Source organism: Purpureocillium takamizusanense, chromosome 2, assembly GCF_022605165.1.
Source record: "Purpureocillium takamizusanense chromosome 2, complete sequence".
Taxonomy (NCBI): domain Eukaryota; kingdom Fungi; phylum Ascomycota; class Sordariomycetes; order Hypocreales; family Ophiocordycipitaceae; genus Purpureocillium; species Purpureocillium takamizusanense.
This window is the reverse complement of record NC_063069.1, coordinates 4,722,949-4,741,632: the sequence shown is the minus strand read 5'-3', so window position 1 is coordinate 4,741,632 and position 18,684 is coordinate 4,722,949. Positions and strand designations below refer to the sequence as shown.

The window sequence follows — 18,684 nt, the reverse complement described above, 5'->3', positions numbered from 1 at the left end:
TTACACCCTCTGTACAGCCACCCTGTGCTCTCACCCTTTGTCCACTTGATGGTCTATGAGTGAAGTCGGTATGTAGGCCATCAAAGGCACGACAGCCCTTGTCCCGCTTCAATCAAAGTCCGTGGCCGAAGATGTTCTACGCGCCCTTGAGGGCCAGTGTGGCCACAGCCCTGGCCCAAAGCCTAGGGGAGATTTGATGCCTCACGAGGCGGACTTCTGGTGGCCAAATGGGGATGGGTCAACCTCGTGGACGTAAGCCCACTCGGGATGACTGAATCAGCCCTTGCGGGCCAACTTCCGCCCTCTCGTTTGGAGAGAAACCCTTTTGCACTGGATGAGGAATAGCGATAGAGCGATTACTTTACTTGCGGCGAGGCTTGTGTTTGTTGGATGGAATCTGAGGCGCAAAGGCATTATCCACCCGTTATGGGCTTCGCTGTCTCAAGCGTTTACCTCCTCACGCGGCGGACGTTCCGCCTCAAGTTGGGCCTGCATAGCCTCAATGGGCTGAGCTCAGCCGCCGCCTCATCTTGGAAATGGTTGTTGCTCCATGTTTTGGTCACCTCTGTTCGGTTTTCGCCAAGCTGTCTCTCGTTCAAAGCGCCTTCTGAAGGCGCATATTGACTCTGTAATAAGGCAGGATGACCACTTCGCAGCCTACGATGATATTTAAGTCCAATATTGCACGATTTGCAGCCCTTGTGCAGTTCTTTGTGTAAAATTCCTGACTTATATCTTCACGCTATCGAAAGTGCAAATCTCAGGAAACATCAGGGGCCGCCTCAATAATTGAGGCATCGTCGACGTGCTATGACGGCATTCTACTTCGCTCACATGCTACAAAGCAAGGGACTTCGAACGCTCTAGCTAGTGCATCTTGCTAGCACTTATAGGATCTGAACTACATTCGGGCTAATATTCAACATGTCTTTGAGTCCCATTTCGATCCTTGGGTTGCGTTGCAGATCCCCGACTTAAGATGCTTGGTATTGTAGACGAGTTTGTAGCCAAGGCGCCATCTTTGGGCGTTCCAAGACGGTGTGATTCATCATGTGTTGCGAGCACCTGTTGGGCAACTTCGACCCTTCGTCGTTGCCGTCTAGGGATTTCACCATCGTCACCCTCCAGAACGTGGAACAAATGTAACACTCTGAACTTTCATGATTCACTCAGACTTTCTTTGTCCGCTAGTTGCAACTGCGATGCTTAATTCTTACTGCAGACATCTGTGAATGACGCTTACCAGACGTGCAAACGGGTGCTCCCTCCTCTCGCACAGTCACTGCCCGCATCACTGCTCCGTTTGCACCGCTCCTTCCCTCTTTTCTCTTTCTTAGCAACGCACTCTTCCATTTGGGGCAACATCACACACCAACAACGGCCCAACATCACCGGTCAGGATGGACCAGAGCAAAGACAGCGAGACGGTTGCCGAAGTTGTCGCCGGCGGATCGACAGTCACCATAGGCGGGATCGAGCATCCCAGCGAAATTGGAGTGTCAAACCAGCCCGACTCCGATGGAGATGTTCTTCTGGGTGCAGGGGACGAGCAGACGCAAGCGTCGAAAAGTTCGAAGAAGAAGAGGAGGAATAGAGGCAAAAAGTCACTGGCACAACGGGGACCGACCGCCCTTCCCAAGAATCGTGGGACGGGGTTTGAAGGTAATTGAACACGCAGACGATACCCTGACAGCTTGACAGGTCACTCGAATCAAGCTAACCGCTGGCAGAGTACTACGCCGATCCTCCTATGACACCTCAGGAGCACGCCGATGAGCAAACTGAGGTCTATTCCAGGTATGCTGGGCATATCAACAGCGCTCTACGCCTGATGCTAACAGTCTCTTCAGTGACATTCCTTTTGCAGAGTGCGCATTCTTCCTTGACCATGACCAACTTTGGAAGCTGACTTTGATCCAGCCGAATCCAGTCCTGCATTCAGCGCTTCCGCACTCGTCGCCGTCTTCAATCAGAACACACTCTCTTCTTCGACGAGTACCTTTTCCTAGGCGGGGTTGACACAAGCATGAACCAGTTTGGAGGACACGACCCGAAAGACCTTCAAGGGCTAACTCCCGCGGAACGCCGAGACCTCACTGCCCGGGACACAGTCCACGGAGGCAGCAGCGGCGATGATCGGTTTTACAACGGTGATGAAGAGGACTGGTCAGTCGACTTTACCGGCGTCGCGGCCGGCTTCTTTTCAACTCCTCTGATGGAGCTTACTGGGGGCAAAATTGAACGCATGGCAGCGGCAGCGGACGTCGTTGCCAACTTCCTCCGCTACGTCTTGCAGCATGACGTCTGCCCGGAGTACGAAGATGATGTGAAGCGAGCGCTGCAGCTCTGCTCGGATGCCAAGGATGAGTGGCCAGCCGTGGACGCCGTCCGATCGTCTGTTCCAGGCGCTTTCAATCTTGCCGCCGCAGACCTGTTCTCGCCTGCTGACCCAGGAGACTGGACGATTCCTATCCATTCACGGCCAGAGAATTTCGATCCAAAGGCCATCTTCTACGCCTCTTGTGCTCTTCTGGGTCTTGTGGAGGTCTTTGACCTGATCGAGTTTCGCCAGCCCGTTCCTATCAAGGAAACCCGGTGCGCTGTGGAAGTCACTCGGATTGAACGCGCCACCGCGGACATTATCGAGCGCTTCAAACAGCTCAAAATTGGTGACGGTGAACCTGGTTTAGCGCCCATCGGCCGAGTTTGCGTTCGACCTACTTCGATCGAAGACGGTTGGGACCACCCCTCCGGCCCAGCACCGGTGGACAGCGACAATATGTGGCTGTTCTTTGAAGACGCCATTCTTGCAAACATGAGAGAAGGAATGAAGATGGCAGTGGTCATCATTGAGCTGGAGGTGGGATTTCGCTTTGTCAAGGCGTGCTCCAATGTGGTTCCCACGTTCTACACATTCCTGCCCCAAGAGCTCATGAAGCACTACAAGATGCCCCGAGTGAACGAGCGACCTGCGCCATCGGTGCATGACCGCTTCGGCGATGAGGCACAGCACTACCAAGAGGATTAAATGGAGTAATTACGTCACGTTAAGAGCAGATATGCAGTTAGAACACCGCATCGGCCGGTCTCGACTAGGTGATGGACTACTGGTAGATGATTCAGGAGCTCAGATAGTCGGATACAACGCCCATCTACTGGTAGAAACGCCCCTGGTCTCAGGTACCCATTCAAGTGAGCAATGCCATTAACGCTGTTGATAGCAATAAAGGTACACATCCGACAACGCCAACTTCCCCATCTTTATCCTCTCACAGATAGCCATGCCTGAGCGATTGTCCGCTGTCCGGTTCCCCCATCTCAGGAGGGTATGTTATCCCGTTGTCGGCAAAGACTTGGCGTTGTTTTGCGAAATTAGTAGAAGAATGAGCCATCTTCCTCTACGGCTCTGTCCGGGGCGCTGTGCCTGACGCATGGTTCGTCGGTATGATTCAAGACCAAGTTTAGTCCCTTGACTGAATCTTGTGGTCGCCAGCTACCACCTCGGCATAGGATGGTGGGACACCACCGCCGTGAGAGCCGCCCTCGCCAGAGCCCGCGGGACCCTGGTGCTGCTGACCCTGTGACTGGTTTTGGCCCTGGGTGCTGCCGTAGTTCATGCCGCCTTGGGGTCGGGGCTGCTGCTGCTGCTGTTGGCCGTTGCAGCCGGACCCGTGGGGTGATTGGACGTATACGTATGTGACGCGGCCGCCCTCGCGGTCGTTGGGCAGGGCTTCGTACTCGTAGGGCGGCTCGGGGAACTTGGCGATGATGTACCAGGCGTGGAACAGGCCGGGGATGAAGCCCAGGCAGCAGAGGAGGATGTTGATGATGGAGTCGGCGCTACAGATGCCGCGCTTGACCCAGACTGTATTGTATAGACGGAGAAGAGAAAAGACGTTAGCAAAAATGTCTGTGTGAGAGTCGACGTTGTCCCCGACCGTTCATCACCGTGGGTCGTTGGAGTCGTGGGTTGAATGTCTGGCGGGGTGGTGGTGGCGCGACAAAGTCACAGGCAGTATTACGTACCCGGCAGCGGTGGGAAGAGGATGGCCAAGAGGCCGAGGAAGATGTCGGCAGAGCACATGTTGCGGCGAGCTTGGCTCTAGGTGTCTCGAGGAGGGGAGGCGGCGACGATGAGGGTTCCTTCTATTCGAAAGGGCGAGGCGTTGCACGTTTTTTTAGGAGTCTCGCGACGGTGGTTGACGAAAGGAACCGTCGGGACGGCGGTGCGGGCAAACGCTACTTCGTACGTGCGGACGGGAGTCACCAGCCAGCCCGGCGATGACGGCTGACGCCTCCCTCTCATCCACCTCATCCTCCCCACCCCCACCGGCGGCGGCCAGGCGGCAGCGCGCGTCACGAGAGCAGGCGCTAATAAAAGGGCAGCCTTATTTTACAGCGGCGGCGAAGAGTGGCGGGACAGTGGAGGTCGTCGCTTGCGTAATGCCGAGGGGCGGGGCTGCGCACTTGATTGGCTGGCTGGCTGGCTGGCTGGCCTTTGGAGCCCGCTTGCTGTCGAAGGCGGGCGGGCGCAGGAGGGAAACGTGGACGTCATTCGGGCGCAATAATGGAGCCGCAGCGCCTGTCTCGCACTCACGGCAGCGCTGTCGCATACATTTTGTCCTCTAAACTTCGTTTGGCTTCGCAGATAATCACCACGTCGGCAATTTGTGGGCAATTACGTCGGCCTTTAGGGAGTACCATACCATACGTTGTTGTCAAGCTGGTACGAAGTACGCCAAAGCGAAAGACGGCCGGATGTCGATTACTCAATTTGTTTGCGCGTCTCGCTTTCACCATGCCGAGACCCTCACATGCCCGTGGCAGCAGTCTGCCCACCATCCGTCACTGCGAAAGCCACGTATCGAACCAGTGGACAATGCCACGAAAGCTCGCGTCCTTGACATAGCCTGTCGAAGCAGCGTCAGCAACCGTTACACCTCGCCTCGAGTCCTTTCCCACTCACGCTGGTACGGATCGTCCAGGTCGCTGCGGAGCGCGAACCCGTGCTCGACGTTGGTGAAGAGCTGCAGCTCCCAAGTCTTCTTGCCCTCGCTTAGGATATCGAGCGCCTTGCGGCGTGAGTCCTGTGGAAAGGTGTAGTCCACCTGCGCGCAAGAGAGGAACAAGGGTCCTGGCCCGACAAAAGTCGTCAGCAAGCAAGCAAGCCATGCATGGTCCAAGGAGCAAGGGGGGCGCGCGCACGCTTGATGTTGGCGAAATGGTGATCACTGAGAGACGCCGGGTGGGCAACGGCCCCAGCCGATACGACGTCCCTAGCAAGCAGGTCGCACACGTACGGAGCTCCGAAGCAATACCCGACGCACGCGTACTTGGTGTCGGCCTGGCCGTAAATCTCCTTGACGGCGGCTGTCCACCTGGGCACGGCCTCATCCGCAAAGGCAATGTGCTTGTTGAGCCAGCCGTGGAAGTCGAAGTTGGGCTCGATCCAGTCCCGAAAGTCGTAGCTGTGGCCCTTGCCGCTCTCTACTGGAGGTTTGTGCTTCCAGATTGGGTCCTGCGTTTCTCCACCATGAGCGAGCTGCCCGTGCCCGAAGATGGAGAAAAGGTCCTGAGAGAGAACACAGTTTGGTCTCACTTACACCGTTGAAGTAGTCAAGTCCGAGGACAAGGTAGCCTGCGTCTGCAAAGCTGTCCATGACCAGCAGGCCATTCGTATATAGACCGAATATGTCGGCAAAGTACAGAACAATATGCCCGTTAGAGCTTCCGGCCGGGGGTTGCACAACATATGTCTCCACGCCAGCGACGGTCTCGTAGGTTCCTCGCGGGTTACCCTTGTGAATGCAACCTTTCGCGCAGCAATCCCCTGGCAGTCTGGCCAACAAGTGGCCTGTTGTTTGGGGGTCGCTCATGTTCACGTGGCGATTCTCAAGGTCAACAACTGGAAAACTGTTAAAAAGTCGCGCTATGCGCGGTGAAGCGACTGACTTCAGTCAGAAGGATACAAGCTGTGATAATATTTCAACGCACACCTGATTAGGCAGTGCACGCTTGTTGACGGGGTGTAATGAGGTGCTCGTGTAAGGTTATGGGCGCGGTGGGAATTGAACCGGTACACTCTCCCAACGAGACCTCAAGTAGTCTCGAGTGTGAACGGCGATAAGGCTGGACTATATAGGCCACCAGAGTTGTCTGACTTTGGGGGTCCACGGTTCTAATAAGTCAATCTATGGTTACACTGAATGAGGCACGGACAGCTCACCTTGCAGCTACCCTGGTCTCTTAGGGCGTCGAGCTGTCTCTAAGATCACAATAGTATAGACTGCTATAGAACAGTATGCTTGCTAAAAGACTAGGATATTCAGCCGTAATACAAGTAGAAAGAAAATATTCATGGCACACGGCTGGCTATGTGTGAACCCTTTGCGAAGTATAATACTTCGTGCAGTATACGATACACTACATAAAAAACAGCTAGTCATCCTTCTGATACTGGCAAGAGATGACTAGAGCGCAGGGAAAGCTGATAGTTCTATAGGTCTCTATTGCGTCAATTATCTGCACTTGGCGACATTTTCATAAATTCACACAGTCGTTGAGTGCGAGGTCTGTGGCGATGATCCGCAACAGATATAGGGTAGGCCACACAATGTTGTAAAATGATCCTTATCAACCGGGATTTATCCGCAAATGACATCTATGGGCCCGAACTTTTCTAGAGCGCCGACGCGACAGGGAAGTCCTATCGCCCACATCCTGCTGCTGGCAGGACATCGCCATCATGGATATGTTCCTCAACCTCGACCTGCTGTCCTTGGTCACCAAGGTCAGCGCCGAGCTTCAAAATCACGTTGGCGTCAGCGATAGGACTCTTGCCGAGTTCCTCATCGCGCAGCGCGTTGAGAGCAAGTCCTCCGATGAGTTTCGTAAGAAGCTCGACGGCATCGGTGCCGACTTCCCCCCGAGTTTGGTCGACAGTCTGGATCGCCTCGTAGTCTCTCTGCATCCCAAGTTCAAGAAACCCGACGGCGAAGCTGCCGCAAACGGCGTGGAAGAGCATCACCACAGCCGCACGCTGCAGGAGAAGGAGAAGATTTTCAGCGGCCTGTCGCTGCCAGACAGAAAGGTTGAGAACGACGAGGCCGATGCCATTGACGACACTCTGGCCCTGCTTGAGGGCTTGGATGGGAGAGCCAGCAAATCGAAACCGACAAGGAAACGAAGCCGCAGCCCGGAGGACGACCCGAAAGAGTCGAGGCGACGGAGGCGCGACCGGTCACGATCACGAGAGAGGCGCAAGAAGGACAGGCATCGGTCACGGTCGCGCTCGCAAGATCGAGGCGATGAGGACTGGCGAGATGGATTTCGCGACTCACAGAAAGATAAGAGAGGACGAAGGCGGCACGACGATGACGAACGCCACGACCGACACGACCGACTCGATAAACCGCCCGAACCCGAAGTCGACGAAACACCGCAAATGCACAAGATCTATGAGGGACATGTCACAGGGCTCAAAGATTTTGGCGCCTTTGTCAACCTGCATCATGTTCGAGGCAAGGTTGACGGCCTGGTTCACATTTCTCGACTAGCTGCTGGTCAGCGCGTCAACCATCCCTCAGATTTGCTTTCAAAGGGGCAGCAGGTGTTCGTCAAAATTACGAGTATCGAGGGCCAGAGGATCGGCCTATCCATGAAGGATGTGGATCAGCAAACCGGAATGGATCTCGAGCCTCAAGCCAGGTTTTCGACCGGTGCGAATATGGAAGCTCTTGGCGGCGGCGCGAGGAATGGGTTCGCGCCCGAGCCTGCTGCGATGCCGCGCGACACGCTCGGGCCCCCGAAACGCCACAAGAAGCGCATGACTTCTCCAGAAAGGTGGGAAATTCGGCAGCTCATCGCGTCCGGCGTGGCCAAGGCATCCGATTACCCTGACTTGGAAGAGGATTACAATGCCACACTGCGTGGAGACGGCGACTTGGAGCTGGAGGAAGATGTGGACATCGAAGTGCGAGAAGAAGAGCCGCCGTTCCTTGCGGGCCAGACGAAGCAGTCTCTCGAGCTGTCTCCGATCCGAGTCGTCAAGGCGCCCGATGGGTCCATGAACCGAGCGGCCATGTCTGGGACGAACCTTGCAAAGGAGAGAAAAGAGTTGAAACAGCAAGAAGCCGACGCGGCAGCGAAGGAGGAACCCAAAGAGAACCTCGCAGCGCAGTGGCATGACCCCATGGCGGACCCTGACAAACGCAAGTTTGCCAGTGATTTGCGAAGCGCCAGGCACAATGTCAAGAATGAAGAGGCGCCTGAGTGGAAACAGGTCGTCATCCCCAAGGGTCAGCCGCTGGGCAAGAGAACCTCACTAAGTATAAAAGAGCAGCGAGAGTCGCTGCCTGTTTATGCGTTTCGCAACCAGCTGATCAAAGCTGTTCGGGAAAACCAGATTTTGATTGTTGTTGGCGAGACCGGCTCAGGCAAGACGACTCAGCTCACGCAGTACTTGGCAGAAGCGGGCTTTGCCAATAATGGAATCATCGGATGCACCCAACCCCGTCGTGTCGCCGCCATGTCCGTGGCTAAGCGTGTGGCCGAGGAAGTTGGGTGCAAGCTGGGCGAGGACGTCGGCTACCTTATCCGGTTTGAGGATTGCACGAGTCCATCCACCAAAATCAAGTACATGACGGACGGCATGCTGCAGCGAGAGATTCTAATGGATCCTGATATGAGGCGGTATTCATGCATTATGCTTGACGAGGCCCACGAGCGCACCATTGCGACGGATGTGCTGTTCGCCCTCCTCAAGAAGGCACTTAGGCATAGGCCTGACCTCAAGGTTATCGTCACCTCCGCTACTCTCGACGCCGACAAGTTCTCAGCATATTTCAACGAGTGTCCGATTTTCACTATTCCCGGACGAACGTTCCCCGTCGAGATTCTATACTCGCGCGAGCCGGAATCCGACTATCTGGATGCAGCCCTCGTCACGGTGATGCAAATACACCTGACGGAGCCCAAGGGTGACATCCTACTCTTTTTGACGGGACAGGAAGAAATCGATACGTCTTGCGAGATTCTGTTTGAGCGAATGAAAGCTCTGGGACCAAGCGTTCCTGACCTCATCATTCTGCCTGTTTATTCGCAACTACCTACGGAGATGCAGAGTCGCATCTTTGATCCAGCGCCTCCGGGCAGCCGCAAGGTGGTGATTGCGACCAATATCGCCGAAACGTCCATCACGATTGACGAGATTTATTATGTCGTGGACCCGGGTTTTGTCAAGCAGAACGCCTACGATCCGAAGCTAGGCATGGACTCCCTAGTCGTGACGCCTATCTCCCAGGCCCAAGCAAACCAGCGAGCCGGCCGAGCCGGCCGCACAGGCCCTGGCAAATGCTTCCGCTTGTATACTGAAGCAGCGTACCAGTCCGAGATGCTTCCGACCACGATCCCCGAGATCCAAAGACAGAATTTGGCGCATACGATTCTAATGCTCAAAGCCATGGGCATCAACGACTTGCTGCATTTCGACTTCATGGACCCGCCGCCAATCAATACAATGCTGACAGCCTTGGAGGAGCTCTACGCCCTGAGCGCCTTGGACGATGAAGGGCTGCTTACACGCTTAGGCAGAAAGATGGCCGATTTTCCCATGGAGCCTTCGCTCGCCAAGGTGCTCATCGCGGCGGTGGATTATCAGTGTTCCGACGAGATGCTCAGCATTGTGGCCATGCTCAACCTGCCCAACGTTTTCTACCGGCCCAAGGAGAAGCAGCAGCAAGCCGACCAGAAGAAGTCCAAGTTCCACGACCCGCACGGCGACCACCTCACGCTACTCAACGTGTACAACTCGTGGAAGCACAGCGGCTACTCCAACCCGTGGTGCTTCGAGAACTTCATTCAGGCGCGCTCAATGCGCCGTGCAAAAGACGTACGCGACCAGCTCCTCAAGATCATGGACCGGTACCGCCACCCCGTCGTGACGTGCGGCCGCGATACCCAAAAGGTCCGCCGGGCGCTCTGCACGGGCTTCTTCCGCAACGCCGCCCGCAAGGACCCGCAGGAGGGCTACAAGACGCTCACCGAGGGTACGCCCGTCTATCTGCACCCGTCGTCGGCGCTCTTCGGCAAGCAGGCCGAGTGGGTCGTCTACCATACCCTCGTCATGACCACCAAGGAGTACATGCACTGCACCACCAGCATCGAGCCCAAGTGGCTCGTCGAGGCAGCCCCTACCTTCTTCAAGGTGGCGCCCTCGGACAAGCTCAGCAAGAGGCGACAGCAGGAGAGGATCCAGCCGCTGTACAACAAGTTCGCTGGCGAGGACGACTGGCGGCTCAGCGCCCAGCGGAGGGGCGGCAGGGGTGGCGGCGGCGGCGGCACTTGGGGCTAAGGGGAAGTGCGCCCCCTATGAGAGGTACAGTGTTAAAGCTGGGGAGGCGTATGGCGGGTTGGCCTTGTACTTCGACCGGTGGCTACGGGTGGCGGCGGCATTACCTGGCGTTTGGGTGCCCTGGACAGGGCTGGTGTATTTTAGACGAGGACCTCATGGCGGGACCCCATGATGGGTTGCTCAGTTGAAACTAGCACGGGCTCAAGAAACATTTGGGATGACCTGCAGTTCTAGTACGGCCATTTTATGCGACATGGTTATGTAACATTCGCGAACTGTACAAATGCGCACGCACGTTATCCTACATGAATACACGAGTAGACGTTTTGCCCCCTCCACCGCACTTGTACTCGAAACGTGCAAAAGCCTCTCGACCCTCTCCAAGCACGCCCCAACTCCAAAGCCCGTCTGCGAACGCCGGTAATTCCAAATATGAACCAAACAGACTCCGCAAACACGCATATGACTCCGGGTGGGCCATGCCGTCATGTCGGGCTCGAGGTTTGAAGCCCGCTACTCTGAATCTTCCTCGGCTTGCTCCTGGCGCAGTCGATAAGAACTGCCCATTCGTGTCATCAACTCCAGCCACCACATGGTGTCGAAATCCAGATCAGAGATCAGCTCCCCCAAGGCACGGACCTCGTCCCCGCCATAGAACTCAGTTGTCAGGGGACTCTCGAAGGAGTCAAGCAGGGTGCGCACGAGGTGCAGCCTGGAGGGCAGCCACTTGTACTTGGGGCCCTCGGGTTCGTCGTGGAACCTAGCGAGGCATAACACGGCGGCCTCGCCTGTCCTCTCTTCGTATACTGTAAGGGCCCCGGCATCTTTGAGGCATTCAACGCCCGTCTCCAAAGACTTGTAGTAAAATTCGAACCCATGATTGGTTGAATAGGGCTTGAGGTAAGACTCGTAACGCGTCACGACGCGGGAACAGAAGCGCTCCCAAGTACATGCATTGGACGAGTCCCGGTACGCCAGAACCTCCGGCGTGAGAAGTAGGGTGTAAGCCTCAGGCGACATGCTCCCGCGGCAGGAGGGATGTTGCGAGCTGCAAAAGTTGACGCCGTCCGTGAATAATCTCGTGTTGTTGAAGATCGTCTCTGCTGGGGTGAGACCAGCATTTCGGCTATGCCTGTCGCGATCTTTGGATGATAAGGAAGAAGGATTCACGACCTTTCCCACAGCCAGGGGCATGTCAGCACAGAGTTGTTGCATGTATCTGACCAGCTGAATGCTCGCATGAAAGTTGAGATGATGAAGAGCATTCATCCCAATCTCATTGGTAGCGGTGGCACTTTCGCCGCCTTCCAGTAGCTTTTCCACTATAGTCAGCTCGCCCCATTCTACGGCCGACAGAACTCGTGGATATATGGCGGGCAGCTTCAGGTTGGCGCCGAGCTCCAACAGATAGCGGGCAGCGTGCGGTTCGGCCCAGCTCACCGGGTCGTGCACTTTCTGAAGCTTGTCGGTGTATCGAAGAGCCTTGTCGAGGGGTGAAGAACCCTTGTTGTTAACGGCCACCATGTTCTGCTTCTGGGCTGGGTCTCTGGCGCAGAGGGCCGCTAGGAAGCAAACGTCGTTGTTGGCAGCCGCGTAGTGCCATATGTTGCGTCCTCGATGGTCGGCATCCGTCGTGGGCATGGAGTGGGAAACAAAAGTCTTCAGCATGTCTATGCTATCGACGAGGAGGAAGGGAGTGCGGCCCTCATCATCTCGTGCAGTGAAGTCGGTACCAGCAGCAATGAGAGCTTCCACCATTTCATTCTGATCGCCGTCGACGGCAAGATGGGCAATAGTTCCGCCGTCGTGTTGGGGTGCAAGCTGTTTGGGATCAAACCGCGGATCCATGGCGAACCGCTTGAAGTAGAGAATCTCGTCATCCCGCACTGCGTCGATGACAAGATCAGGATAAGTTTCGTCCGGGACGAAGGCGAGTTTACCCTCAAATTCGGGATCTGGGGTCATCTCAATCCTACAATCATGCATGACGCCCACGATTGTGCTGGCGACAATGTCGGCCACTGCCGAGTCTTCAACGGTAAAGGCAGCATCGAATGCGCTCGTAAAGAGAACGGCCAAGACATCGGACTTGGCATGCGCATGGTCGACGAGGTATGGCTGAGTGACAACATCGGCGAAGGTGTCATTCAGCTCGGCACCGGCAGCAAGAAACCGTTTGAAGACGAAGTGGCTGTTGACATCCAGGGAGTGCCAGAAAGCCAACGCCGCCAGAGGAACGGCTTGGTCATCTGGGCCCCGAAATCGACAGTTCACGTCGGCGCCGCGATTCAGGAGCACCATGATAACAGCGGTTCGTGCCCCTGCATAATCGTCTTGGACGAAAACTTCCGTCCAGGACTTGGGGGAGCTGTATAGTGCAAGAAATTCGGTGCCAAGCAAGGCACTATAAAGCGGGGAGCCAAAGGCGCCTGTGACGTTGACATCCGCACCACTGTCCACCAGAATCCGACAAAGCTCTGGCAGACCAAGGGCGGCAGCGAAGTGAAGTGGAGTGAGAGTTTCGTCACAGAGGGCATTGGTCAGATGGATCGTGGCCTCGTGATTAAAACTGGACGGGCCAAAATGGGCTGGCAACGTGGTCCGCGCAAACTCGAGTGCCCACTGCACGAAGCTCCAGGACCGAGGCAGAACGAAGAGTTCCCGAACATGGTCTTGGACCGCGGGCCAGTGAAGGCGAGCGTAAAAAGGCCAAGACTTTGCGGCGTGAGAGTACTGTGGGAATTCTGCCCGTCGAGCCTCGAGAAAGAGCGCCTCGAGATTGTGCTCTCGAGGGCGGCGGTTGTTGAAAGGGCTGTTCAAGACTTGAAGCCACTCGCAGACATCCTCCGGTTCCTTGGAGAGCTCATTGCCGTGGTACACGACAGAGAGCAAGGTGACAAAGTCGGAATAGGTCCGCGCTTTGGCTAGCACGTAGGTAATAGTGGCGCGGCAGGCCACGACCTCATCCTTTGTTTGTTGGATGTCGTACTGGGTGAAGCCCTTGAGGCGCAGTCTGACGGACTGGAGGGGCTGCCGCAGGCGTCGGAGGCAGGGAAGCTGCCGTGCTGTCCCGGGCATCATTCCAGCCGAAAAGGAACCGTCTTGCTCGATCTCCGAGGCAAGAGACTCAAGACTGAAGAGGGTGCCGCCGAATAGGCGGAGTTCGGTGGCCAGTGATCTAGTAGTGTTCTCGTCTGGCGGGAGCTTGGCCGCCTTGGCGTGATCGTTGACCATGGAACAGAGCGTGATAGCTTCATCTCTTAATTCTCGAATGGCTGCGGTGACGGGCTGTCGCGGCTGATGGCGTTTGTTGGCCTCCATGATTGCCTGGCTGGCGGAGCGTTGCCGACCTGGAGAGGGACACTATCATCGTGAGAATCGTGGGTGGAGCAGACGGGGTCGTCGCGGGCAGGGCGCCTGAGGAAGGTCTAACATTGGAGAGGGATCAGCGATGCGCAGCCCGCTCAGGGCGATGGCAGATGCAAGCGCGCTTTCGAAAGGCAGCCGAGACGCGGTTGAGCTTGATGATGATGGTGGTGATGATGATGTTTGGGCGGCTAGGCCCGAGCAGGAGTGACGACGTTTCTGGCGCTGTGACGTTGATGGAAGGCCGCTTGTTGAAGGGGTGAGTGAGTGAGTGAGTGGGACGGAAGGTGGGGAGCACAAGAGCCATGAAAACAGTGCCTACATGGCTACTGACACTGTGCACAGTACCCTTTGCCCTGCCGGTCGTTTGAGACGCTCATCAACGATGCTCGGGCATTCTTGACGCCGACAGACCTAGGTATACCGTCAGAAATTCACCTATAGAACAGCAAAATTGGCAAGACGACTTGACTGCTATATCAATCAATGCTGCGGGACGCATCTCGGCGGCCTGTCGCTTTTGAAGCCTTTCGGTCGACACTTCGACAGCGATCGGACTGAGTACGCGGGAAGTGAAACCCAGCAACATACGCTCGCTTTGATCCTTTAATGAATCCCAAAAAAAAAACAGGCATCCTCGAATCATAGGTAGATGCTGCGGCCACTGGTGTTGCCAAATCGGGCCACGGCGCTTGTCTGGGCTGGAATCTGATCCGATCCGCGCATCTCGACACCGGCTTTGGTACTCGCTTGATTACCGGTAGGCCTGACCGTGAACCTCGTCGAGGTGGGTGGTCTTGCCGCTGAATATACGTCTTTGTAGCCGATGAAGTATCAGCCAACGCGGCCCCCAGAGTTGAGCATCAAGGCGAGAGTAGACGGTCGCGGGAGACACGCCTGGTCATCGTTGGTAAAGTACCAACACGCAGATGGTATGCCCATCTTTGACGCACAGAGAAGACACAGAGACTCACGCAATGATCGAAAGGGGAGGCCGTCCAGTATATCCAGTTCAGGCCTGGCTCTGACTAGTCCGACCCCGCAGATTCACAACGTCTTAGATGATTTGACCCTACCAGCTCCGGCTACGTCTAGACGGGACTCCCCTCTTGACCCTAGTGGTGCGCTTCTGCCCATTGCGCCGGCGTCACACTATGTCCAAGGGCATACAGATTAATGATAGAAAGCGATGCTAACTCTACCGAATCGGGCGGGACGTGCCGCCGCTTTTAGCAGTCGTAACAGCAAGGGGTAGAGGGCGACTCAAATAGTAATACTCATTTGTTTACTGCTCGTGAGGGGCAACCTGGCCCTACACGGCCCGTCGCCAGACATAGGTGCATAGCACCAAGATTTCAAACTCTCTTTGAAAATTACCTATACTTAGCCATCCCTCTTTCCCCTTCGTCATAACTAGCATGGCGACGCGAGAAACACATGGGGCGTGGGTTCCTCCCCCCCCCCCCCCCCTGCTTTGCGAAGTCAATCATTGCATCTTCCAATCATGCGGTTAGGCACGGGACATCGTCTCCTCCTCACCCTGCTAATACATCTGCCAGCTTTGGCAGGCCAATGTCGGTCTTCCGGCCCGCTTGGCTGCCTGTTGGCTCCTAGCGCTTGGGCCTGTGTGCTGGGGCCGGCTCATGCATGTCGGGAGGGGTTTATCCCCCTCATCCACCAACATCACGGGTTTCTCTGCAGTTCCGGACGTCCATAACGGCGTGAAGCTGCGCATTTACATGATGCCATGACAACGGTGAGCTCCACAGCCCACGCCCTATGAGGCGTCTGAGGTTGGGAGGGTGAGTCATTTCTACCGAACATGACAGCACAACAACTGAAGTAAAATCCGATCAGTGATGTCAATTCTCTCACACTGCTGAGTCGAGCTGTCTCGTTCCCTCTGCAAAAAGTACTCCCCTTCTTCTTTCGTCGACGAATACTCTTTGAAGCTGACAATCTCAAACAGTTGAGCGCACACCAACACACCATGGCTTCCGACGGTCGCAAACAGCCGCCATGGATCCCTCCCCAACCCCGACCCGACGCACAGCTACCCCGACTAAAGATCTACAACAGCTTGACGAGGAGCAAGGATGACTTCGTCCCTGTCGATCCGGAAGGGAAGGTGGTGACATGGTACGCCTGTGGCCCGACCGTCTACGAAGATGCCCATCTCGGCCATGCCAAGAATTACGTCTCGACCGACATCATCCGACGCATCATGAAGGACTACTTCGGCTTCCGTGTCAAGTTCGTCATGAATACGACCGACATCGACGACAAAATCATTCTTCAAGGGCGCCAGCAGTACCTGCTCTCGCGGTTCAAGCACGAGCACGCCTCTGAGGACGACTCGGTTAGCGATCCGGTTTTGGCCGAGGGCAGAGCCGCATTCAAGCACTACATATGCAAGAACCTTCCATCTCTGCCCTCGGACACGAGCCCAGAGACCTTTTTCGAGGCAGTCGGCAAGGCATACAAGGGAAAGGCCGGTCTTCCGCCTCCAGCCGACCCTGCGACAGGACAACAGGGCCAAGCTGCTACCGTCGCCGAGTTGCTGTTGAAAGTACACATTGGAACCGCAGGCTCGGCTGCCGAGGCCCTGCAAGCCCCAGGAACGCTCCCTGCATTTTTCGCCAAGACGGACGATGTTTTGCTCCCATATCTCGATTCCCTGCATGGTGCTGAGATGGACTCCAACAACCACCAGATCTACCTGGAGCTGGGCCGGAAATTCGAACGACGCTTCTTCGAGGACATGAATGCGCTCAACGTCCTGGTTCCCGACCAACTCACTCGTGTGACCGAGTACGTCCCCCAGATTGTCTGCTTCGTTGAGAAGATTGTGGCGAATGGTTTCGGTTACGCTACCCCCGACGGCTCCGTCTATTTCGACATCGACTCGTTTGAGAAGGCTGGACACAGCTATTCCCGCCTGGAACCTTGGAACAAGAACGACCGCGCACTCCAGGCCGATGGCGAAGGTTCGCTGTCCAAAGGAAAGTCAATGAAGCGGGGCGAGAATCATTTTGCACTGTGGAAAGCTAGCAAGCCGGGTGAGCCAGCATGGCCGAGTCCGTGGGGTCATGGGCGGCCAGGATGGCACATCGAATGCTCTGCAATGGCCTCGGAAGTGATTGGGAAGACGATCGATATCCATTCCGGAGGCGTCGATCTTCGCTTCCCCCATCACGACAACGAACTCGCACAATCCGAAGCCTACTGGTCGAGCCCGAGCTGCCAAGTCCAGTGGACAAATTACTTTGTTCACATGGGGCAACTAAGGTAAGCAGATTTCGAATGCTACTTCCGTCGTCCAAGAAGGCTAATTGATGGCAGAATTCGAGGCTTGAAGATGAGCAAGAGCCTTAAGAACTATACGACCATTCGATCGGTTCTCTCCGAACAGGAGTGGAGTGCACGTTCCCTCCGGATTTGCTTCCTCCTCATGCCTTGGCAAGATGGTATTGAAGTGACAGACGAGCTCATGAAGGCTGTGGTTGGGTGGGAAGGCAAGCTTAACAACTTCTTTCTGAAGAGCTTGGACCTCTGGAAACATTCCCTTGCCAAGACTTCAGGGCAAGAAGAGCTTGGTATCGCAGACCAGCAACTATTGTCTGCTCTGGAAAAGGCGAAAATGGATGTCGACATGGCTCTTTGCGATTCCTTCAACACCTCCGCTGTCATGCGAATCCTTTCTGATCTTGTTACCGAGTCCAACTCGGCAGAGGGACTTTCCAATCAGACAGTCTTCTTGCTCGCCCGGTGGGTAACGCGCATCATCGCCATATTCGGTCTGGATCCCGAGGGGGATCTCGGCAATCCGGACCGCATCGGGTGGTCGGGCCTCGATATCCCCGTGCTGGCAAAGCCCTACGTCTACCATGCGTCGCAATTGCGCGACAAAGTTCGGACCCTGGCCTGCTCCGGCTCGGTCGACCATGCAGCTGTCGCGAAACTCGCTGACGGAACCACGATTACGGCCTCATCACCAGTGGCGGAGCGCTCCCAACCATACGATCTGGTGCTGCAGCAGTTTCGCACCGACGTCAAGGCCCTTGCAGCTCAGCAAGCGCCAGCCAAAGACTTGCTCGCTTTGTGCGACCAGCTCCGGGATGTACATCTCTGGAACCTTGGCATCTATCTCGAGGACCGCAACAGCCCCCAGCCCGCCTTGGTACGGCCCCTCGACAAGCTGCTCGTGGAGGCGCGCGCGGCGCAGGAATCTGCTGGCGCTGCCAAGGCCAAGGCCAAGCTGGAACAGCAGGCCAGGGAGGCCGAGGCAGAGAGGGAGCTGCGCGAGCGCGCCAAGATCCACCCCCTCCAGATGTTCAAGACCTCGGGCGAGTACTTGGAATGGGACGAAAGCGGCATCCCGACGGTGGACGCAGCTGGGACTGTGGTGTCCAAGAACAGACGCAAGAAGCTGCTCAAGGAGTGGGAGAAACAGAAGATGAGGCACGAGGAATGGCTGGCGACGCAGCAAGCAGAATAGAGAAGGGGCATGGCAGAAATAGTGTCTCTATTCTCGGGTCAAGGTAGCTATTTAAAGTGATGTTACTATGATGCTGAGTCCATGCCCTAGCCAAAGGCGTAAGGCAACTGCTCCTATAACGCAACAGAATAATTCACTGCCGCCCAGCCCACCCAAATTAACCAGGCGGCATAGTGTAATGGAGCCTTAAAAAGGCCCCGAAGGTTGTCTGTTGCTTAGGTAGTCAGCTCAGGCTTCGATGTAGTAAGAGCAGTAATACGGCACCTAGCGAGGGGTATAAGAGGAGGCGAGCTACATAGCGGCACGGGCGCCTTGCCCGATGCGTACTGCCACCATTCCCAGTAGGTGCAACAGCGTATTCCAGACTACATGAACAACACAGTCCATGCTAAATAGACAACGACAAGGGCGAAATATCCAGTCACGACTTCGAATTCGATTGGCGGACGAATCGAACCGCGATGCCTCC

The 18,684-nt window shown here is 55.9% G+C and overlaps 6 protein-coding genes across 7 annotated transcripts; 3 read left to right on the top strand and 3 right to left on the bottom strand.

The window, feature by feature from the left end:
- Window positions 1–1,400: 1,400 nt before the first annotated feature.
- JDV02_003223 (uncharacterized protein) lies at window positions 1,401–3,028 on the top strand (the record flags this gene model as incomplete). Its single annotated transcript, XM_047984331.1, has 4 exons — window positions 1,401–1,662; window positions 1,731–1,797; window positions 1,851–1,868; window positions 1,921–3,028. The coding sequence occupies 4 exons, from the start codon at window positions 1,401–1,403 to the stop codon at window positions 3,026–3,028; spliced, it is 1,455 nt and encodes a 484-aa protein (XP_047840305.1).
- Window positions 3,029–3,045: 17 nt separating this feature from the next.
- On the bottom strand, window positions 3,046–4,322 carry JDV02_003222 (uncharacterized protein). The gene is made up of 2 exons (XM_047984330.1): window positions 4,027–4,322; window positions 3,046–3,865 (listed from the first exon to the last, which is right to left on the bottom strand). Exons 1-2 carry the CDS (start codon window positions 4,082–4,084, stop codon window positions 3,462–3,464), a joined length of 462 nt encoding a protein of 153 aa, XP_047840304.1. The 5' UTR covers window positions 4,085–4,322; the 3' UTR covers window positions 3,046–3,461.
- A 306-nt stretch (window positions 4,323–4,628) lies between these two features.
- JDV02_003221 (uncharacterized protein) lies at window positions 4,629–6,129 on the bottom strand. Its single transcript, XM_047984329.1, has 5 exons — window positions 5,997–6,129; window positions 5,604–5,947; window positions 5,206–5,518; window positions 4,967–5,134; window positions 4,629–4,910 (listed from the first exon to the last, which is right to left on the bottom strand). Exons 2-5 carry the CDS (start codon window positions 5,874–5,876, stop codon window positions 4,846–4,848), a joined length of 819 nt encoding a protein of 272 aa, XP_047840303.1. The 5' UTR covers window positions 5,877–5,947; window positions 5,997–6,129; the 3' UTR covers window positions 4,629–4,845.
- A 581-nt stretch (window positions 6,130–6,710) lies between these two features.
- Window positions 6,711–10,675, top strand: PRP22 (RNA helicase). The gene has a single exon (XM_047984328.1). The coding sequence runs from the start codon at window positions 6,746–6,748 to the stop codon at window positions 10,349–10,351; it is 3,606 nt and encodes a 1,201-aa protein (XP_047840302.1). The 5' UTR covers window positions 6,711–6,745; the 3' UTR covers window positions 10,352–10,675.
- Window positions 10,588–13,957, bottom strand: JDV02_003219 (uncharacterized protein). The gene has a single exon (XM_047984327.1). It carries the CDS (start codon window positions 13,670–13,672, stop codon window positions 10,865–10,867), a length of 2,808 nt encoding a protein of 935 aa, XP_047840301.1. The 5' UTR covers window positions 13,673–13,957; the 3' UTR covers window positions 10,588–10,864.
- A 1,286-nt stretch (window positions 13,958–15,243) lies between these two features.
- Window positions 15,244–18,337, top strand: JDV02_003218 (Cysteine--tRNA ligase). Of its 2 annotated transcripts, XM_047984325.1 has the most exons (4): window positions 15,244–15,519; window positions 15,575–15,629; window positions 15,687–17,005; window positions 17,060–18,337. In XM_047984325.1, the coding sequence occupies exons 1-4, from the start codon at window positions 15,497–15,499 to the stop codon at window positions 18,213–18,215; spliced, it is 2,553 nt and encodes an 850-aa protein (XP_047840299.1). In that variant the 5' UTR covers window positions 15,244–15,496; the 3' UTR covers window positions 18,216–18,337. The 2 variants fall into 2 exon arrangements, with proteins under 2 accessions (XP_047840299.1, XP_047840300.1); XM_047984326.1 differs by having other exon boundaries at window positions 15,244–15,629.
- Window positions 18,338–18,684: the final 347 nt, after the last annotated feature.

Coding starts and splice junctions, on each gene's coding strand:
- JDV02_003221 (XM_047984329.1), bottom strand. CDS start 5,876: ATGAGCGACCCCCAAACAACAGGCCACTTGTTGGCCAGACTGCCAGGG. Junction 5,135..5,205: donor CCATTTCGCCAACATCAAGC/GTGCGCGCGCCC, acceptor TTGTCGGGCCAG/GACCCTTGTTCCTCTCTTGC. Junction 4,911..4,966: donor CCTGGACGATCCGTACCAGC/GTGAGTGGGAAA, acceptor CTGCTTCGACAG/GCTATGTCAAGGACGCGAGC.
- PRP22 (XM_047984328.1), top strand. CDS start 6,746: ATGGATATGTTCCTCAACCTCGACCTGCTGTCCTTGGTCACCAAGGTC.
- JDV02_003219 (XM_047984327.1), bottom strand. CDS start 13,672: ATGGAGGCCAACAAACGCCATCAGCCGCGACAGCCCGTCACCGCAGCC.
- JDV02_003218 (XM_047984325.1), top strand. CDS start 15,497: ATGAGGCGTCTGAGGTTGGGAGG. Junction 15,520..15,574: donor AGGCGTCTGAGGTTGGGAGG/GTGAGTCATTTC, acceptor AAATCCGATCAG/TGATGTCAATTCTCTCACAC. Junction 15,630..15,686: donor TCTCGTTCCCTCTGCAAAAA/GTACTCCCCTTC, acceptor AATCTCAAACAG/TTGAGCGCACACCAACACAC.
- JDV02_003222 (XM_047984330.1), bottom strand. CDS start 4,084: ATGTGCTCTGCCGACATCTTCCTCGGCCTCTTGGCCATCCTCTTCCCA. Junction 3,866..4,026: donor CCTCTTCCCACCGCTGCCGG/GTACGTAATACT, acceptor TATACAATACAG/TCTGGGTCAAGCGCGGCATC.